The 21,281-nt window shown below is 54.0% G+C and overlaps 1 protein-coding gene across 3 annotated transcripts in view; it reads left to right on the top strand.

The window, feature by feature from the left end:
* The window catches only part of PGAP2 (post-GPI attachment to proteins 2), a 44,186-nt gene that overhangs the window by 2,464 nt on the left and 20,441 nt on the right, over positions 1 to 21,281 (top strand). For 2 of the 3 annotated variants that reach the window (XM_077824507.1, XM_077824590.1), the window contains exons 2-4: positions 5,589 to 5,763; positions 6,112 to 6,364; positions 18,247 to 18,353. In XM_077824507.1, coding sequence (XP_077680633.1) covers positions 5,599 to 5,763; positions 6,112 to 6,364; positions 18,247 to 18,353 — 525 coding nt within the window. In that variant the 5' untranslated portion in view covers positions 5,589 to 5,598. The remainder of the gene's footprint in view (positions 1 to 5,588; positions 5,764 to 6,111; positions 6,365 to 18,246; positions 18,354 to 21,281) is intronic. The other variant, XM_077824642.1, reaches the window with a different exon arrangement.

Here is a 21,281-nt window from a genome sequence, read left to right as displayed (position 1 = left end):
GTGGGCAAACTTTTGGCCCGAGGGCCACATCTGGGTATGGAAATTGTATGGCAGGCCATGAATGCTCATGAAATTGGGGGTTGGGGTGTGACTGGGGGTGCGGGCTCTGGGGTGGGGTTGGGGGTGCAGGACGGTGCTCCAGGATGTGACCAAGGGGTTTGGAGGGTGGGAGGGGGATCAGGGCTGGGAGGGGGGCAGGGGGGCAGGCTCCAGGCAGCGCTTACCTCAAGCAGCTCCCAGAAGCAGCAGCATGTCCCCCCTCCGGCTCCAATGTGGAGGCATGGCCAGGCAGCTCTGCGCACTGCCCTGTCTGCAGGCGCTGCCCTTGTAGCTCCCATTGGCTGCAGTTCCCGGCCAATGGGAGCTGCGGGGGCAGTGTCCGGAGCCCCCTGACTGCTCTTACGGGTAAGAGCTGGAGCGGGGACATGCCACTGCTTCCAGGAGCTGTGTGGAGCAGGGCAAGCCCCAGACCCTGCTCCTCGGAGGAAGCTCGAGGGCAGGATTAAAATGTCTGGAGGGCCAGATGCGGCCCCTAGGCCGTAGTTTGCCCACCCCTGCCTTAGTGGCCCAAACTAACCATTGCCCCATCGTTTTTGATGCTGTAACCCTATTGCCTCTGACGTGATGAAGGCTGATCTATAGAACTGTAATTCTTAGAATGCAGGTGCGACTCCCATAAGATTATGGCACAGATAAATAACAATGTTTCCTTAATAGAGCCACAGCTGTGTGCTTAGTGCAGACAAATGAGGAGACACTGTCCCTGACTCCAGGAGCTCATAACCTAAAGCAGACACCAGCAGGGAAAAACGCAGTTCAGATGCCAACTATTAAATCCGGTCCTGACTTACACCCTGTGTGGTAATTGGCTTCATGGCAGGTTTGTCCTGGTTGTATAAGGTGTGAGGTAGGGACAGCCTGACTATTTTCAGGGCCCCTCCTCAGCAATCTCAGGCCCGGATCCAGAGAGTAGCTGAGCATTTGTAACTCCCATTGTCTTCAGTGGGGCTGGTGGGTGCACAGCCCTGGGGTTTAGGCCATAGGCTTGCATGACCCATTTGCAATCCCTTCCTGGCGCTGGCCCTAGAAGGGGGAACGGGTACCTGAATCAGTTTAGGTGTAGCTTTCTCACCCCAGCTGCCATAGGGGAGCCTTAAACAATGAGTGGCTGAGTGTGAGTATGGAGATCCAAGCAATTGTTCATATTGTTTGTATTTAAGGACCAGCCCTGGGTATATGCGGATTCGAACGCAGGATTACAGGGGTGAAAGGCTCTTGCAGTACAGTATAGGAAAGAAAGAGTTAATACCACACCAGTCCTTCCCAGGAAGCAAATTCTGACAGCATGTTCAGTTTGACTTATACAGACGGTGTGCTTTCCAAATTCCCCCTTAAACTAGCCATCTTTGATAGCATGGCTGTTTACAAGTCCCAGCACTGTTCACGTCACTTCAAGTTTAATTAGTCAGCGTCATCTTTGGTGCCTCCCTGTACTTTCCCATCTTTGGTTTTGAATATTAAATTCCAAACATAAAGAGGCATGAAGATACACCTATGCAAAGCATTCACATTTCTTAAGTTATTTTCTTCCATCACATTGCTGATTTGGTTCATAACACTTGTACGTCTAGCTTTTGGCAGTTTTTGTATTTGCGAAGCCCAGTGCCATGCTATATTTGTCCTGGGGCATTGTGAGATATATGCCTCAGCATGTGCGAGCAAGAATAAACATAGTACAATTTAGCATGATTACACAACACGTACATATTAGATTAATACCACACATATATTACCTATTAATATGGGGTGGGGGGAGTGTGCGTATATGTGACCATAATGCCTAGAGAGGCCTCACTGAGAGTGCTTAATCAGGCAAACTGCAAAGAATGAGGTAGGCATTCCCCAAAAGTGGTGGTCCTTCCTAAATAATTAGATTTACCCAGCCAGTAACGAAACAGTTTCTATATTACCTTACTGGTTACCAAGAAGCCCAAAAATACAGTTTCCCTTAAGTAATTCAGCCCTGGGCTCCCACCCGGACAGCCAAGTCAAATGTGGTGAGGATTACTTAAAATCTTTTTCACCATATATAAAGTTTTACCAATCCCAAGAGTTCGGAAATACTACCCAGCAGGTCAGTGAATATTTCAGATCTTACCCAAATACATGCTTCCAGCCAATTCTTATTAACTAAACTAAGATTTATTAAAAAGGAAAAGAAAGAGTTATTGTGGTTAAAGATCATTATGCATACAGATATATAAGTATGCCAACATTTTTATGGCTGACTTACAACAACTCTTCCTCAGCTCTCGTCCCCTAATGCCCTACTCTACTTGCGCTACATTGATGACATCATCATCTGGACCCATGGAAAAGAAGCCCTTGAGGAATTCCACCATGATTTCAACAATTTCCATCCCACCATCAACCTCATCCTGGACCAGTCCACACAAGAGATCCACTTCCTGAACACTACAGTGCTAATATGCGATGATCACATAAACACCACCGTATACCAGAAACCTACTGACTGCTATTCCTACGTACATGCCTCCAGCTTTCATCCAGACCACACCACACGATCCATTGTCTACAGCCAAGCTCTACGATACAACCGTATTTGCTCCAACCCCTCAGACAGAGACAAACACCTACAAGATCTCTATCAAGCATTCTTACAACTACAATACCCACCTGCTGAAGTGAAGAAACAGATTGACAGAGCCAGAAGAATACCCAGAAGTTACCTACTACAGGACAGGCCCAACAAAGAAAATAACAGAACCCCACTAGCCGTCACCTTCAACCCCCAACTAAAACCTCTCCAATGCATCATCAAGGATCTACAACCTATCCTGAAGGACGACCCATCACTCTCACAGATCTTGGGAGACAGGCCAGTCCTTGCTTACAGACAGCCCCTGAACCTGAAGCAAATACTCACCGGCAACCACACACCACACAACAGAACCACTAACCCAGGAACCTATCCTTGCAACAAAGCCCGTTGCCAACTTTGTCCACATATCTATTCAGGGGACACCACCATAGGGCCTAATCACATCAGCCACACTATCAGAGGCTTGTTCACCTGCACATCTACCAATGTGATATGTGCCAGCCATGCCCCTCTGCCATGTACATTATCCAAACCAGACAGTCTCTATGTAAAAGAATAAATGAACACAAATCAGACATCAAGAATTATAACACTCAAAAACCAGTCGGAGAACACTTCAATCTCTTTGGTCACTCAATTACAGACCTAAAAGTGGCAATTCTTCAACAAAATAACTTGAAAAATAGGCTCCAAGGAGAGACTGCTGAATTGGAGTTAATTTGCAAACTGGATACAATTAACTTAGGCTTGAATGAAGACTGAGAGTGGATGGGTTATTACACAAAGTAAAACTATTTCCCCATGTTTACCTCCCCCCGCCCCACTGTTCCTCAGACGTTCTTGTCAACTGCTGTAAATGGCCCACCTTGATTATCACTACAAAAGGTCTTTTCCCCCCCTCGCTCTCCTGCTGGTAATAGCTCACCTTACCTGATCATTCTCATTACAGTGTGTATGGTAACACCCATTGTTTCATGTTCTCTGTGTATATAAATCTCCCCACTGTATTTTCCACTGAATGCATCCGATGAAGTGAGCTGTACAGCTCACGAAAGCTTCTGCTCAAATAAATTTGTTAGTCTCTAAGGATCCACAAGTCCTCGTTTTCTTTTTGCGGATACAGACTAACACGGCTGCTCCTCTGAAACAGATATGAGGATAGTTCTTAAGTCAGTTTCATAGCAGAGATGGTGAGCTGCCTGTAGAGCCTGGCAGCTGCGCCACAATGCTATCCAGAACTGCCTGGTGAAAGCCATCGCACCGTGCTTAGGGGAGGTCGCCGTGAACTGCGCCATCCCCAGTACTGACAGCCAGTTGCGATCCGACGTGGTAGTCACCGACAAGGCCCAGAAAAAGATCATCCTCGTCGGCATCACGGTCTCCTTCGAGAACAGGACCCTGGCCTTCCGCGAAGCCCAAGATCGTAAGCTGGAAAAATACGCCCCCCTGGCCGACACCCTGAGAGCGAAGGGCTACGAGGTGCAGATGGACGCCCTGATCGTCGGAGCCCTGGGCGCTTGGGACCCCTTCAACGAGCGTGTGCTGCGGACCTGTGGGATCGGTCAACACTACGCACAGCTCATGTGGCGCCTCATGATCTCGGACGCCATCCGATGGTCCAGGGACATCTACATCAAACACATCACCGGCCACCGACAGTACCAGGAGGTGTGAGCCGGTACGACATCGTGCATCAACTATGGGAAAGGGACTGAGAGACTTTTTCCATTGGACCATATGAACTGGAACCATAAACTCACTGAACATTAAATCCCACCAAATGAGGGTAGATCCATCCTCATCATCGTATCCACTCATTATACTCCACACCTGAACATAGCCATTATATGGAAAACATACCCCCGTATCTCAATGTCTGTACTTTGACCCATTAAACTTTTACCCCCAATCGGGAGATTGCAGATTATGTATTCCTTATGCCACCTGTTCCTAAACCGAATTTTGCAGCCCTTGATAATCTGTACTTTATTCCCTGATAACCAGAAACTTCTATGCTTAAACTCTGTACTGTTTTCTTTTTACTTCAACATTATCTTAATAAAATTATTAAATCTGTTCTTATCAGTTCTTCCAGAATTAATTCCATAGTCTATAGACCAATAGGCAATCTGTGTATAGAATTGGTTCAAATCCTTCCATAAGAATTTGCAGGGACATCCCAGGGTACCTGAAGACCTCAGTCTTGCAGCTTGCTTCCCCTGACAAAGTTTAAGCAGATGTGAGATGACAGGATCCTTGAGTTCTTTTATAGATCTCTGGCAGGTTACGATAGCCTCTTGATAGCAGATAATACAGTGGACCTTCCTTGGATGAAGAATAGATAATACACATTGTTGCTTTGAAGTCAATTCCTATTTGCTATGTATACACAGGTAATTAGTTGCATTGATTAGCATAATGCAATTGACCATTCAAACGTTCACAGGTAGTTTGCTACAAACTTCAAAGAGAAATAAAGACAATGATATTACACCACGTTTCATCTAATTGCTAATATTCCCTTTTGCTCTCTGTATCAATAGAATATTAGTAACAAAATGTTGCAGACAGAAACTGATGTTTAGCGTCTACATGCTAATTAGATCACACTGTTAAACTCCTAACGGTTTAACTCTGACAAAGACCGTTAGTATTTACTTCTATGACAATATTGGTTTGCGTTTCAAAGGATTTAGTCCACTTACGTGGCTTTGATAATTATCTACAAGAAATGGCCCTGTTTACCATTTCAGTACTTCTCTAATATGTTCTTAAAAGTTGATCTGGGTCACTTTAGCCTGCTGGTTGCTTAACCCTTTCTGGCTCAGTGTCACAGTACATAACCTATACGTATTGGCTAACAGCCGATTACAGTTGTATGCATTTTACCCGCTGAAGTGCTCTTGGAGATGATTGTTGCAGTAGTAGAAAGGACATTCTTCAAATAGTTGCTTCTTGCTTTCAGGTCCAGCAACATGTTTCAGGTGCCACTGCCTCTGGATCGAGATGGGATCCTCTTCCGGCTCCGCTTTACCACCCTGGCTGTCGGGACCGTGTGTTGCCCGCTGTTTGGATTCCTTTTCTGCGTGATCTGGTCTCTGCTGTTCCACTTTCAGGAAACGACAGCTACTCACTGCGGTGTACGTGCCTTCAGCTTGGTAGAGAACTTGAAGGGACCCACTAGACCCTGAGAGCAAAATCTGTTAAAGATGTGATTTCTCAAAGAATGGCAGTGTTGTCTAGTGAATAGAGTAGGAGACCTGGGCATCAGGAGTCCTGTGTTTTATTCCTGGCTTCCCTGGAGCTCAATAGGTGCTGTGTGAACTTGAGCAAATTACTTTTTTTCTCTGTGCCTCAATTTCCTGATGTGGGAGCTAGGGATAGAACTTGCCCTTGTAAAGCACTCCGACATCTTAGAGAGCTGTAAATTGACCTATTCGCCTACAAAATCCCAATGCCTCTTCAACAAACTCTCCTTTTTCTCCCAGGTCCCCAATTACCTCCCCTCCATCAGTGCCGCGATTGGCGGCGAGACCCCTCAGCGCTACGTCTGGCGTTTCTGCATTGGCCTCCACTCGGCGCCCCGTTTCCTGGTGGCCATCGCGTACCGGAACCATTACCACAGCTGTCACTGCGCGCACCCTCGCTACCCACGGCTGTGCCGCATCAACTTCGCCCTCAACGTGCTCGAAAACCTCGCTCTCCTTTTGCTGACGTACGTCTCTTCCTCGGAAAACTATGGTAGGTTTCTACAGCGTGCTGTGCTGATTCTCTGGGTCGTAACAATTGGGGTTCTGCACAGTCGTGAGTCACTTAATTACAGTTGTTTTTTTAATTTTTTTATTAGTGCTTATTTTTGGGATCATCGGTTCAGGAAAAAAATCAATAAAAATGCACGTTCCATTAAAATCCATGGGCCCTGTATTAATAAAAATACCTGGGACTTGTGTGTAGCAAGTGTTAACTAATTGATCCTCATGGTAGGGACGCGACATGGCCAAGATCACAGAGGAAGTCAGCGTTAGAGCTGGGATTGGAATTTAGGACTTCTTTGCTCAAAGTTGTGCACTCAGGCTGTGTCCCCCTCTCTGCCACTTGCCCCATTGCAATAAGAAACACTACAGTCCGGGTTGAGTCTGGCTTGCATTCTAACTGCTTCTTTAGTTGCTTATAACTTTATCTCCGATAATTTCCTGTGTTTGGTCTCAAGGAAGGTGCTCTCATGGACTGGTAACTGGTTAAAAGGCAGGAAACAAAGGGTAGGAATAAATGGCTAGTTTTCAGAATGGAGAGAGGTAAATAGTCGGGTCCCCCAGGGGTCTGTACTGGGACAAGTCCTGTTCAACATATTCATAAATTATCTGGAAAAAGGCATAAACAGTGAGGTGGCAAAATTTGCAGATGATACAAAACTACTCAAAATAGTTACGTCCCAGGTGAAGAGCTACAAAAGGATCCCGCAAAACTGGGTGACTGGGCAACAAAATGGCAGATGACATTCAATGTTGATAAATGCAAAGTAATGCACATTGGAAAACATAATCCCAACTATACATATGCAATGATGGGGTCTAAATTGGCTGTTACCACTCAAGAAAGAGATCTTGGTGTCATTGTGGATGGTTCTCTGAAAACATCCACTCCATGTGCAGCGGCAGTCAAAAAAACTAACAGAATGTTGGGAATCATTAAGAAAGGGATAGACAGTAAGGCAGAAAATATCATATTGCCTCTGTATAAATCCATGGTATGCCCACGTCTTGAATACTGTGTGCAGATGTGGTCCTCCCATCTCAAAAAAGATATATTGGAATTGGAAAAGGTTCAGAAAAGGGCAACAAAAATTATTAGACATATGCAACAGCTTCTGTATGAGGAGTGATTAATAAGACTTGGACTTTTCAGCTTGGAAAAGAGACGACTAAGGGGGGATATGATAGAGGTCTATAAAATCATGAGTGGTGTGGAGAAAGTAAATCAGGAAGTGTTATTTACTCCTCCTCATAGCACAAGAACTAGGGGTCCCCAAATAAAATTAATAGGCAGCAGGTTTAAAACAAACAAAAGGAAGTATTTTTTCACACAACGCACAGTCGACCTGCAGAACTCTTTGCCAGAGGATGTAGTAAAGGCCAAGACTATAACAGGATTCAAAAAAGAACTAGATAAGTTCATGGAGGATAGGTCCATCAATGGCTATTAGCCAGAATGGGCAGGGATGGTGTCCCTGGCCTCTGTTTGCCAGAAGCCGAGAATGGGCAACGGGATGGATCACTTGATGATTCCCTGTTCTGTTCATTTCCTCTGGGGCACCTGGCTTTGGCCACTGTCCGAAGACAGAATACTGGGCTAGATGGATCTTTGGTCTGACCCAGTTTGGCCTTTCTTATGGAAGGTGAAGTTCTTGATTTTAAGTTAAAGCAAACTGCGCAGCCATTTTGTGTGTGGGGGGGGGGGTATCTGTGCATGGTGGGCTAAGAGATGCGCTTCTCCCATCTGTTTGCAACTGGGTAAAAATGCGTGCAGTTGGGTAACTCGGTTTAGTTAGCATGGTTTAATTTTCAGGTGTAGAGACAGACTGGTGCAGTTGTAGTCTGAATGACAACCCTGTAAGAATGGCACGATGGGCCTTCGTGTGTCTAGCATTTGTGCCAGGTTTTTGAGCTGTCACCCTGGGATCTCAAAGACAAGCTGAGTTCTTTCTGACTTGCATGTTCGCCCCAGTAACAAAGATTCTGCAAGTCAATTTCAGGCCTCAGTTACACCTGTGATAACCCGGTGAGCCCAGTTCATCCCTGGTGACTTCAGTGGAGTTCCGCCAGTGAAACCAGCCCATTGCTTTCAACTGGGTCAAATTGGTGGAGGTGGCCGGCTGTTGGAAGGTAGTTGTGGTGGTGCGTGACCCAGATTGGAACAGGTCGGACCATGGCATCGCTGCCTGCAGACGGCAGTGGAAGCAGGAGGGCGGAAAGCGGGTTTCACTGAGTGCATGTGGGAAGAAGGTGCCATTTCTGTACAGACAACTTTCTGAGTAGAAGCCCTTGTATGAGGCAGCGACCCTCAGCAAGCCAGGCTCTAAGGCACAACAGCAGGGCCAGGGAGGCAGAGAGCAGCTGTCCTGCTGGGAGTCAGATCGGGGTGGAGCTGTCTCTGGTGCCTTGACTTGGTGGTGATGAGGTCCCGGCCTCAGTTTGCTGGGGACTGGTGATATTGCCAGGAAGGATCAGTGGCCAGTTGGCACTTGGCCGTAGACATCCGGTGTAGTGGGGAGGAAAACAGTGATGATTACACATCAGGGAGACAACCCCCAGCCCACTGAATTCAATGGGTCGTTTCCTATTGATTTCAAAGGGGCCAGGATTTCCCAGCAGGTACCGGTGGTAGAACAGGGCAACCTGTGCCCTGGCTTGGTGTCGAGTGGGTGTGTGAAAAGACAGGGTCTTGCTATGCCGCCCCTGTCGGTGTGCAGGGCAAACAGCTCAGGAGGGTGGGAGATGCAGCACCTTTTAAGCTCTCAGTGTCTCGCAGGCTCCTGCTAGTCACTTGTCTTTCTACACATGCCCTCTGCCAGTTTGCCAGATACTCTGGTTCTGCTCACCCACTCGTTGCTGGGTTGGTGCTGTTTACAGGACCTTGTCCCTTGCTGCACTAGCCTGGAACCCCTGTTCACCTCCTCACTGAGTCAGGTCCGGACGCGTCCGTTCTAGGCACTGGGCATTGTTAATGCCAGCTGTCATGGTTCACCTGTATTTCCCCCTCCGTGATCCAGCACGGGCATCCCCTCTCAGGCTTCCAGCTCCCCAGCCATCACTTCTCTGGGGTGGAGACCTGCGTCTCTCTCCCTCCTGACCAGGGCATTTCCAGGCTGCACAGCTCGCTGGCCAGGCTGTGAATATCCCAGCGAGGCAGACCGCCTCCGCAGGCCTGCTTTGCCTTCTCCTCAGAAGCTGTGAACAGTGAAGTTCCCACACAGCTCTTGGGAAACAAATTCATTGATGCCTAAAGTGGAGGCGCTGCAGAGAAAACGTGAAAAGCAAGCGACGAGCCTACCCCGGGTGGGCAAACTTTTTGGCCCGATGGCCACATCTGGGTGGGGAAATTGCGTGCAGGGCCATGAATGTAGGCCTGGAACGGGGGTGGGGGTACGGGGTGCAGGAAGGTGCTTAGGGCAAGGGGTTGGGGCAGAGGAGGGCTGTGGGGTGTACAAGAGGGCTCAGGGCAGGGGGTTGGGGTGCAGGAGGGGTGTGGGGTGCGGCAGGGGGCTCAGGGCAGGGAGTTGGGGTGTGGCAGGGGGTTGGGGTGCAGGAGGGGTACGGGGTGCGGCAGGGGGCTCAGGGCAGGGAGTTGGGGTGTGGCAGGGGGTTGGGGTGCAGGAAGGGTGCGGGGTGCGGCAGGGGGCTCAGGGCAGGGAGTTGGGGTGTGGCAGGCGGTTGGGATGCAGGAGGGGTGTGGGGCGCGGCAGGGGGCTCAGGGCAGGGAGTTGGGGTGTGGCAGGGGGTTGGGGTGCAGGAGGGGTGCGGGGTGCGGCAGGGGGCTCAGGGCAGGGGGTTGGGGTGCAGGAGGGGTGCGGGGTGCGGCAGGGGGCTCAGGGCAAGGAGTTGGGGTATGGCAGGGGGTTGGGATGCAGGAGGGGTGCGGGGTGCGGCAGGAGGCTCAGGGCAGGGAGTTGGGGAGTGGCAGGGGGTTGGGGTGCAGGAAGGGTGCGGGGTGCGGCAGGGGGCTCAGGGCAGGGAGTTGGGGAGTGGCAGGGGGTTGGGGTGCAGGAGGGGTGCGGGGTGCGGCAGGAGGCTCAGGGCAGGGAGTTGGGGAGTGGCAGGGGGTTGGGGTGCAGGAAGGGTGCGGGGTGCGGCAGGGGGCTCAGGGCAAGGAGTTGGGGAGTGGCAGGGAGTTGGGGTGCAGGAGGGGTGCGGGGCACGGCAGGGGGCTCAGGGGAGGGAGTTGGGGTGTGGCAGGGGGTTGGGATGCAGGAGGGGTGCGGGGCGCGGCAGGGGGCTCAGGGCAGGGAGCTGGGGTGTGACAGGGGGTTGGGTGCAGGAGGGGTGCGGGGTGCGGCAGGGCGCTCAGGGGAGGGAGTTGGGGTGCAGGAAGGGTGCGGGGCGCGGCAGGGGGCTCAGGGCAGGGAGTTGGGGAGTGGCAGGGGGTTGGGGTGCAGGAGGGGTGCGGGGTGCGGCAGGAGGCTCAGGGCAGGGAGTTGGGGAGTGGCAGGGGGTTGGGGTGCAGGAAGGGTGCGGGGTGCGGCAGGGGGCTCAGGGCAAGGAGTTGGGGAGTGGCAGGGAGTTGGGGTGCAGGAGGGGTGCGGGGCACGGCAGGGGGCTCAGGGCAGGGAGTTGGGGAGTGGCAGGGGGTTGGGGTGCAGGAGGGGTGCGGGGTGCGGCAGGAGGCTCAGGGCAGGGAGTTGGGGAGTGGCAGGGAGTTGGGGGGCAGGAGGGGTGCGGGTTGCGGCAGAAGGCTCAGGGCAGGGAGTTGGGGAGTGGCAGGGGGTTGGGGTGCAGGAGGGGTGCGGGGTGCGGCAGGGGGCTCAGGGGAGGGAGTTGGGGTGTGGCAGGGGGTTGGGTGCAGGAGGGGTGCTGGGTGCGGCAGGGGGCTCAGGGGAGGGAGTTGGGGTGTGGCAGGGGGTTGGGGTGCAGGAGGGGTGCGGGGCGCGGCAGGGGGCTCAGGGCAGGGGGTTGGGGTGTGGCAGGGGGTTGGGGTGCAGGAGGGGTGCGGGGTGCGGCAGGGGGCTCAGGGGAGGGAGTTGGGGTGCGGCAGGGGGTTGGGATGCAGGAGGGGTGCGGGGTGCGGCAGGGGGCTCAGGGCAGGGAGTTGGGGTGTGGCAGGGGGTTGGGGTGCAGGAGGGGTACGGGGTGCGGCAAGGGGCTCAGGGGAGGGAGTTGGGGTGCAGGAGGGGTGCAGGGCGCGGCAGGGGGCTCAGGGCAGGGGGTTGGGGTGTGGCAGGGGGTTGGGGTGCAGGAGGGGTGCGGGGTGCGGCAGGGGGCTCAGGGGAGGGAGTTGGGGTGTGGCAGGGGGTTGGGGTGCAGGAGGGGTGCGGGGTGCGGCAGGGGGCTCAGGGCAGGGAGTTGGGGTGTGGCAGGGGGTTGGGGTGTGGGGTGCGGCAGGGGGCTCAGGGCAGGGAGTTGGGGTGTGGCAGGGGGTTGGGGTGCGGCAGGGGGCTCAGGGCAGGGAGTTGGGGTGTGGCAGGGGGTTGGGATGCAGGAGGGGTGCGGGGTGCGGCAGGGGGCTCAGGGCAGGGAGTTGGGGTGCAGGAGAGGTGCGGGGTGTGGCAGGGGGCTCAGGGCAGGGAGTTGGGGTGTGGCAGGGGGTTGGGTGCAGGAGGGGTGCTGGGTGCGGCAGGGGGCTCAGGGCAGGGGTTTGGGGTGTGGCAGGGGGTTGGGGTGCAGGAGGGGTGTGGGGTGCGGCAGGGAGCTCAGGGCAGGGAGTTGGGGTGTGGCAGGGGGTTGGGGTGCAGGAGGGGTGCGGGGTGCGGCAGGGGGCTCAGGGCAGGGAGTTGGGGTATGGCAGGGGGTTGGGGTGCAGGAGGGGTGCGGGGCGCGGCAGGGGGCTTAGGGCAGGGGGTTGGGGTGTGGCAGGGGGTTGGGGTGCAGGAGGGGTGCGGGGTGCGGCAGGGGGCTCAGGGGAGGGAGTTGGGGTGTGGCAGGGGGTTGGGGTGCAGGAGGGGTGCGGGGTGCGGCAGGGGGCTCAGGGGAGGGAGTTGGGGTGTGGCAGGGGGTTGGGGTGCAGGAGGGGTGCGGGGTGCGGCAGGGGGCTCAGGGGAGGGAGTTGGGGTGTGGCAGGGGGTAGGGGTGCGGGGTGCGGCAGGGGGCTCAGGGCAGGGAGTTGGGGTGCAGGAGGGGTGCGGGGCGTGGCAGGGGGCTCAGGGCAGGGAGCTGGGGTGTGACAGGGGGTTGGGTGCAGGAGGGGTGCGGGGTGCGGCAGGGCGATCAGGGGAGGGAGTTGGGGTGCGGCAGGAGGCTCAGGGCAGGGAGTTGGGGTGTGGCAGGGGGTTGGGGTGCAGGAGGGGTGCGGGGCGCGGCAGGGGGCTCAGGGCAGGGGGTTGGGGTGTGGCAGGGGGTTGGGGTGCAGGAGGGGTGCGGGGCACGGCAAGGGTCTTAGGGCAGGGAATTGGGGTGTGGCAGGGGGTTGGGGTGCAGGAGGGGTGCGGGGCGCGGCAGGGGGCTCAGGGCAGGGAGTTGGGGTGTGGCAGGGAGTTGGGGTGCAGGAGGGGTGCGGGGTGCGGCAGGGGGCTCAGGGCAGGGAGTTGTTGTGCAGGAGGGGTGCGGGGTGCGGCAGGGGGCTCAGGGCAGGGAGTTGGGGTGTGGCAGGGGGTTGGGGTGCGGGGCGCGGCAGGGGGCTCAGGGCAGGGAGTTGGGGTGTGGCAGAGGGTTGGGGTGCGGGGCGCGGCAGGGGGCTCAGGGCAGGGAGTTGGGGTGTGGCAGGGGGTTGGGGTGCAGGAGGGGTGCGGGGTGTGGCAGGGGGCTCAGGGCAGGGAGTTGGGGTGTGGCAGGGGGTTGGGTGCAGGAGGGGTGCTGGGTGCGGCAGGGGGCTCAGGGCAGGGATTTGGGGTGTGGCAGGGGGTTGGGTGCAGGAGGGGTGCTGGGTGCGGCAGGGGGCTCAGGGCAGGGATTTGGGGTGTGGCAGGGGGTTGGGGTGCAGGAGGGGTGCGGGGTGCGGCAGGGGGCTCAGGGGAGGGAGTTGGGGTGCAGGAGGGGTGTGGGGCGTGGCAGGGGGCTCAGGGCAGGGAGTTGGGGTGTGGCAGGGGTTTGGGGTGCAGGACGGGTGCGGGGTGCGGCAGGAGGCTCAGGGCAGGGAGTTGGGGTGCAGGTGGGGTGCGGGGCGTGGCAGGGGGCTCAGGGCAGGGAGTTGGGGTGTGGCAGGGGGTTGGGGTGCAGGAGGGGTGCGGGGCACGGCAGGGGGCTCAGGGCAGGGAGTTGGGGTGCAGGAGAGGTGTGGGGCGCGGCAGGGGGCTCAGTGCAGGGAGTTGGGGTGTGGCAGGGGGTTGGGGTGCGGGGCGCGGCAGGGGGCTCAGGACAGGGAGTTGGGGTGTGGCAGGGGGTTGGGGTGCAGGGTGCGGGCTCCGGCTCGGCACCGCTTACCTGGGGTGTCTCCGGGGTGGCAGCGGCACCCCGTCCCTGTGGCCCCGGGGGAGAGGAGGGCAGAGGGCTCTGCGGGCTGCCCCTGCCTGTGGTTACCTCCCCTGAAGTTCCCATTGGCCGTGGTTCCCCGTTCCTGGCCAGTGGGAGCTGCGGCGGGCAGTGCCTGGAGGCGAGGGCAGCGCACGGAGCCCTCTGCCCCAGGGACCGCAGGGACGTGGTGCTGGCCTCTCCCAGAAGTGGCAATCCCGCGGGCCGGATCCAGCCCGTGGGCCGTAGTTTGCCCACCCCTGACCTCCATGCTTGCTAATAAGCTCTCCGCAGCTCCAGCCAGGGCTCTGGCAGGTGGTCAGTCCTTCAAAGCATCAGGACGGTTTTCTGTGCTCACAAGTTCATTACAGCTGTTAGCTCAGAACAAGCACCCCCCAGAATCTGAGTCAGTTCTTCACACCCTTTGGGTCTTGGATGTGTCCTCATGGACCAGGCGCTGCTTCAGCACCAGAGGGAGTACGTTTGCGGACACCTCCCCCTAGAGAGTTCCTGGGAAACCCACGTAGCTTTCAAACTTCAAAGCATTTTCAATTAGTCCTTTGAAGCTCATAGCACTTCTCAGGGTTTGCATTAGTCAAGTCTGCTCCCGAGAGACATTACACATCGTCTCACAATAAGACATAAACATTTGCCATTTTTAATACAGTGAACTCCTAAGATATTTAAACTTAATTTGCTACGATATTGCAGGAAATCACCGTCTGTCGCATCAATGTATTTGTTTGAAGTGTTGTAGCCAGGTTAGTCCCAGGATACGAAAGACACAGAGTAGTTGAGGTAATAGATTTTACTGTACCAGCTTCACACAATGCACAATGTGGAATTCTTTGCTGGAGGATGCTGTAAAGGCCAAGACTATAACAGGGTTCAAAAAAGAATTAGATCTGTTTATGGAGGATAGGTCCATCAATGGCTGTTATCCAGGATGGACAGGGATGGTGTCCCTAACCTCTGTTTGCCAGACGCTGGGAATGGGTGACAGGGGATGGGTCACTTGATGATTCCCTGTTCTGTTCATTCCCTCTGGGGCACCTGGCATTGGCCACTGTCAGAAGACAGGACACTGGGCTAGATGGACCTTTGGTCTGACCCAGTGTGGCCGCTCTAATGTTCTGTTGGTGGAAGATACAAGCTTTTGAGCTACACAGAGGTCTTTTCCAGGTCTGGGGAAGGAAATCGGAGTGTGTGAGCTAAATATGAGTTGGGATAGATTGTTCAGCGTAAGGGGTAACGAGTTGGCATTTGCAAACCGACTGCTGAAATATTGCAATGAGCCTGTTTATGTCATCCCTAGGTCAGAAGTCTGAATCTAGCCCCAGGTGACAGTGACAGAAAGTCCTTACCTCCTGATGGCTGTTAGGTGGCCTATCTGAAATGGGTTGGTTGGATCTCAGTGCAGTGCATTGTGGGCAAGGACCCAGGTAACAAACACCTCCAAAATGAGGTGTTAATTGGCCCTCTTGCTGGAAGCCTCTGCAGAGGGCCAAGGCCTGAATGGGCCCTGGAAACTGACCGCCCCTCTCAACCCTGCAGGCACCTTGCCCAGGCCAGGTTTGATGTGCATCACGTGGATGATGAATAGGAAGCTCGCACTGCTGCAGCTCCTGGTCTCAGGATACAGGGCTTGTCACGCTAGCCCTGTTCGTTGTGCTCCTCTTCCAAGGACGGGAGGAAGCTATTTAGATTTAGACCTTCAGAGCTGGCGAGTTCCTGAAATGGGGATCAGGGGATTTGCCAAGTTTGGGGAAAAGTGGTTGAGAAAGAAGGTATAAAGGCGTGAGAATGGGTCTGAGTGTTCCCCTCCCTGATCTTCACTGATGCGCAGGTTATCCGGGGCAAGCAGCCACCCTGATGTAAACTGTGCTATTCCCTAGAACTCCCTCCCCAACTTACCAACACAGTGCATCAGTGTCTGGTCCTCAAGGCACTGGGACGGGCGAATGCCCCAAAGAGTTCATCCGATGAAGTGAGCTGTAGCTCACGAAAGCTTATGCTCAAATAAATTGGTTAGTCTCTAAGGTGCCACTAGTCCTCCTGTTCTTTTTCCAAAGAGTTCAGTGACTCATAGATGGATTCTGGTGCCCCAAAGCGCATTGATGCCTTTGCTTCCTTGAGGCCTCCGTGCGGCTGGACGTGCCACCAGTAACCTTCTGAACAGGCTCGCCCACCACATTAAAAGATTCCCTCGAGGGCTCAGTCAGTCTCCATCCGCTGCAGAACCCCTGGGACAGACATTCCCCCCAAATCTTACGTCCTCTGTGGCTTGTCCAGAGCGCATTGTGAGTATTGGACTGGAAGTCCTGGGAGCGTATTGCATATGTGAGCAAGGTTTGGGGTACAGGCTAAAGTTCATACCAGTTCTCCCAGCCCCGTTATTATGGGCTGACGACCTTAGCATTGACCAACTCCCTTGTTTCCACTGAAACGAAAACAGGCTTCCTTTGACAGTCTCTGGCAAGGGATCTCCAAGGTTATTCTTCATGATGAATTCGCTGTTTATTACCACCCCCTGCCAGACTTCTTTTACCCTGAAATAAGACACCTACGTTCTTTTGTTATTGTAGGGTTGCTTGTAAGTGCAAGGCTGCGGAAGCTGCTTGGTGGATAAGTTTGTGGGGAAAGGGTTGTGATCTTTTTTCTTAATTTGAACCATTTATTTTAAAATGACCCACCCAGAATCACACGGGCTTCTCTAATGGGGGTGAGAACACCTTTAGTTCCTCTGCCCGGATTGGCAACGTTCCTCTAAAGAGGTCAGAGGTTACATCTCTGTCCTGACTCGGAATCTATGTGCAGTCAGTTACGCAGAGGGAGTCTCGCTATTATTAACAAGAATAATAACTGCTCATTGTCTGTCTGGTGGTTAGATCAAGGGGTTGGGAGCCCGGAGACGAGGCTTCTCTTCCTAGTTCTGCCACTGACTCACTGTGGAAGTGACCTAACGTCTCTGTGCCTCAGTTTCCCCATCTGTAGAATGGAGATAATGACACGGACCTGTTTTCCAGGTTTGCACGTCTGTAAACCATGTCAGGCTAAATGCAAAGGTGCAGGGCAGTCATCCGGTAATGACCCTTTGGCCTCATCTGGCCCCTTCCAGTTCAGGCTGTGAACGGGCTTTATGCACATGAGAGAATACGGCCTCCCATTCCCCCTGCGAGGAGGGGAGTGACATTGTCCCTGCTGTATAGATGGGGACAATGACACCACCAAGCAGCCTCGTTGTCAAACCTCCCCCCCGGCCCCTTTGCATAAGAATTGGTGTCACTCAGCTGTGCTGTCACAGATTCCTGTGCTCAGATTACACCCTGCCCCAAAGCCACGTTATAAGCCAGGGTGGGCAAACCTGGGGCCACATCTTGGTATGAAAATTATATGGTGGGCTGTGAATGCTCACGAAATTGGGGTTGGGGTACAGGAGGCGTGAAGGCTCTGGCTGGGGCCAGAAATGAGGAGTTCAGGGTGCAGGAGGGGGCTCCGGGCTGGGGCAGAGGGTTGGGGGCGGGGAGGGAAAGGCTCTGGCTGGAGGTGTGGGCTCTGGGGTGAGGCTGGGGATGAGGGATTTAGGGTGTAGGAGGGGGCTCCAGGCTGGGACCAAGGGGTTCAGAGGGCGGGAGGGGGATCAGGGCTGGCGCAAGGGGGTTGGGGCATGGGGGGGTGAGGGCTCTGGGGTGGGGCCAGAAATGAGGTGTTCAGCGTGCGGGAGGGGACTCTGAGCTGGGGGAGGGGGTTGGGTGCAGGAGAGGGGTCAGGGCTGGGGCAGGGGTGGAGGCTCCAGGTGGCGCTTACCTGAAGCAGCTCCTGGAAGCAGCAGCATTTCCCCTCTCCGGCTCCTATGCGGAGGTGTGGCCGGCTGACTCTGCGTGCTGCCCTGTCTGCAGGCACCGCCCCTACAGCTCCCATTAGCCGCAGTTCCCGGCCAATGGGAGATGCAGGGGTGGCGCTTGGGGCAGGGGCAGCACACGCAGCGCCCTGGCTGCCCCAACGCGTAGGAGCCGGAGGGGGGACATTCTGCTGTTTCCGGGAAACTCGGCATACGTGCCCGGAGCGCCCTCCAACCCCGCTCCCTGGCTGGAGCGCAGGAGCAGGACAAGCCCTAGACGCTGCTCCCCAGCAAGAGTTCGAGGGCCGGTTTAAACCGTTTGGAGGGCCGGATGTGGCCCCCAGGCCGTAGTTTGCCCACCACTGTTCTAAGCCCTGGGGGGTGCTCTCTTTCCTGCTCCGTGCACACTGAGAGCACGCCCCAAAAAGGCAGTGGAGTGATGTCACATGGCTGGCCCCTGATTCCCCAGCTTGTTAGCGGCAGCACCATGAATAGAGCCCCAGAGCTTTGGGTCCCGAGTCACTACGAGGCAGTACTGACCCAGCTCCTCCAAGCCTCCCAGCAGGGGCCTTGTAATGCCCGCTGCCTTCTCCTTGCTGTGGCCTCCCCAGCATTCCTCAGGCAGCTCCCTTTGGCTCATTTCCATGCTCCGCATTAACGGGAAACCTGTTTTCTTGTCGATGCAGCAATCCACGAAAACGCCTTCATCCTCTTTATCACCTCGGCCCTGGGCCACATGCTCCTGACTTGCATTCTGTGGCGGATGACTAAGAAAAACACAGTAAGTCCCGAGGTACAGTAACCTTCCCTTTTCTACTGTCACTGCTCTTCTCTTGGGTGGGCTGGGGGCGCACCGCTGGGGGCGGAGGGCTTCGTGTCTGTCTCTCGTGAGCATGAAAGCGCCGCGACGGGGCAGGATGTTGGAGCGACTTTAGGGGGTGAAACAGACCAAGGGGAAAGGTGATGACTGAAAAACGTGTGACGGGCCAGTTAACCAAAAGGAATTGAGCGTTTATCGGCACACAAGCAGCTCTGAAGGCTTTGATTTCCTACTTGCTTCTCCGAAACCGTGTGCCGGGGTTAGAGTTGGAACCAAAACCAGTAGCTGGTTAAGGCCTCTTCTGTGACCCTGCTTTCCCTGACCCAGTACGCTTGGTTGATGGAGCACCTGCTTTGGAATCGGGACTCTGGTTGCTTGGTTGCCTTGCGGGCTGGGAGCTCGTGTTTTGTGGAAGAGTGAAGACATCTGGTCTTGCAAGCAAACTGGAAAGGAATTCATTTCATTATTAATACACACCAGCAGAGGGCGGTATTAGCCACACTAGTTTTTCTCCATTAAAATATTTCGCACAGCTGTAAGCCTTCCCTCCAAGATCTCCAAGCTATTTACTGTCCCTCTGTAATCCTCTCAGCACCCTGCAAAGAGGGTTAGTCCCATTTTTCTCGGCTGGTAAACTGTGGCATGCAGGGGTTAAGTGACTCCTCTGTCATATAGCAAGTCAGAAATCGAACACGGAAGTCCTGACTCTCAGTCCACTGCTCCAAGCACTGGACAGGCTCCTACTTCCACTCCCTGCTCTGGAGAGAGTCGGGCTGCTGGTTTCCAGCATGCTGATAGTTTAACCTGCGTTGGGTTGTTTGAATAGTGGGATGGCAAATGCTGGTTCGGGAGCACTAGAGGAGCTTTGTTCGCTAGCCTGTGGGCTCCAGCTTTTAGGCTCTTTATTTTTTAGGCTAAGCCTTTGCATGTTCCCAGATCTTTCTGGATCTCAGTGCTCCCTAACTTCCCAGCTCCTGCTGGCATCTTCCTGTTTCCCTTCTCCCTCTGGTGCCCACTGGACAGATGCCCCATGTGACAATGGTGCCCGTGGGAGCCAGCTGAGGTCACTCAATCTTTCTGGATCTCAGTGCTCCTTAACTCCCCAGCTCCTGCTGTCGTCTTCCTGTTTCCCTTCTCCCTCTGGTGCCCACTGGACAGATGCCCCATGTGACAATGGGAGCCAGCTGAGGTCACTCAATTAGGGTGAGCTGCAAACAGAACGGGGCAGACAAATCCCAAACGCTGGTGGATATTCCAGTACTTAGATTTACCAAGCCAGCACAAAACTGCTTCTATAGTACCTCACTGGTTACTCAGAAGTCCAAATAATGCAGTTCCCTTAAAGCGCCCAGCCTCAGGCCTCCCTCCAGACACACACGTCAGATATGATGATAATTACTGAAAATCTTATCTCATCCTATAAAAGGAAAGGTTCTTCCAGCCCCAAAGGATCAGCCACACACCCAGCTCCAATTATAACTTAGATCTTACCCAAAATACACGCTTATAGTCAATTCTTATTAACTAAACTAAAATTTATTAAAAAAGAAAAGAGAGCGTGTGTTGGTTAAAAGATCAGTACACATACAGACTTGAATTCAATTCTTAAGGTTCAGATACATAGCAGAGATGAGCTTGTAGTTGCCAAAAGTCCTTTTAGAAATAGTCCATAGGTTATAGTCCAATGTCCATATTCAGGGTGACTCAAGCCAGTGATGGGGGATCTCAATTCTTGTGGCTTAAGGTTTCCCCCTCTTGAAACCCCAAGCAGATCTGAGATAAAATAGGATCGTGTCCCCGGGTTTTTATACATTTTCCAGCAGCCTCTTGGTCTGAGAGAATAAGCTTAATCTTCTGTCTCCCAAACACCCTGGCTTTTAGCATAGTGTAATTTATCCATTAAACAGTTCCTTTACAGTTTATCACAACCTTCAAAGCGACATATAGACAATAATGCTATTTCACTCAAGTGTCATCATAAATGTTAATAATCCTTTTTTGATCTTTGAATCAAAGCTATAATAACAGACAAGACTTGTTTGCTTACATCACAAGACCTGAGCAAACAGCTACCCTTCTATCTCTAACAATGCCGGCTTGCATTTCAAAGCTCTATTCATTTACATATCTTCCTAGCCAGTCTTTAAGGTTCGGCCATGGGTCAGGTCAGTCTGTGAGTTAATTAACTCTTTCTGGCCCTGTGTCACCTTCCAATGAGGTATTATAGTACACTCCTAACGTCACACCCCATCCCAGAAATCCTGCTCACAGATTGCCCTGTCGTTGGCAGCCTCAGCTGCAGGGCAGACAGACCTGGAGATATGCCCAGGAATTCAGCCCTTCCCTCTGGGTCCCGGTCTCCGCTGAGGCATGCTGACCGCAGGAGAAGCTTGCGCTACAGCTGCAAAGTAGGTGCCTTCGGGCTCCGGGGCTGTCAGCCTGACCCCTTTCACCCAGCAGGGAAATCGACAAAGGCTTAGGCCGGGTCTGCACTAAAAAATTATGTCGACTTACCGTACGTCAGCGCACAGCCACCACGCTTACTAAATCGCGCGCGTGCGCGGCGTCTTGCGTCAGCGGTGCACGTCCTCACCGGTCACGCTGGTATCGGTTGTACTCTCAGGGTGAGGCATTGCAGGATGGCTCCTGCAAGCCAGTGACAGTCGCTGTAAGCAACACAGCTCTCCACTGACACTGCATCGACCTGATGACATGTCCACCATGACTCTGTGCTGCTCGGGGAGGTGGTGGTATTAAGTCGGCATAGAGAGGCACTTACGTCAGTGGGAGAGATTAATAAGACCGGGACTTTTCAGCTTGGAAAAGAGACGACTAAGGGGGGATATGATAGCGGTCTATAAAATCGTGACAGGTGTGGAGAAAGTAAATCAGGAGTGTGAT

Source organism: Eretmochelys imbricata, chromosome 1, assembly GCF_965152235.1.
Source record: "Eretmochelys imbricata isolate rEreImb1 chromosome 1, rEreImb1.hap1, whole genome shotgun sequence".
Classification (NCBI taxonomy): Eukaryota; Metazoa; Chordata; order Testudines; family Cheloniidae; genus Eretmochelys; species Eretmochelys imbricata.
This window is presented reverse-complemented; position numbering and strand designations above follow the sequence as displayed.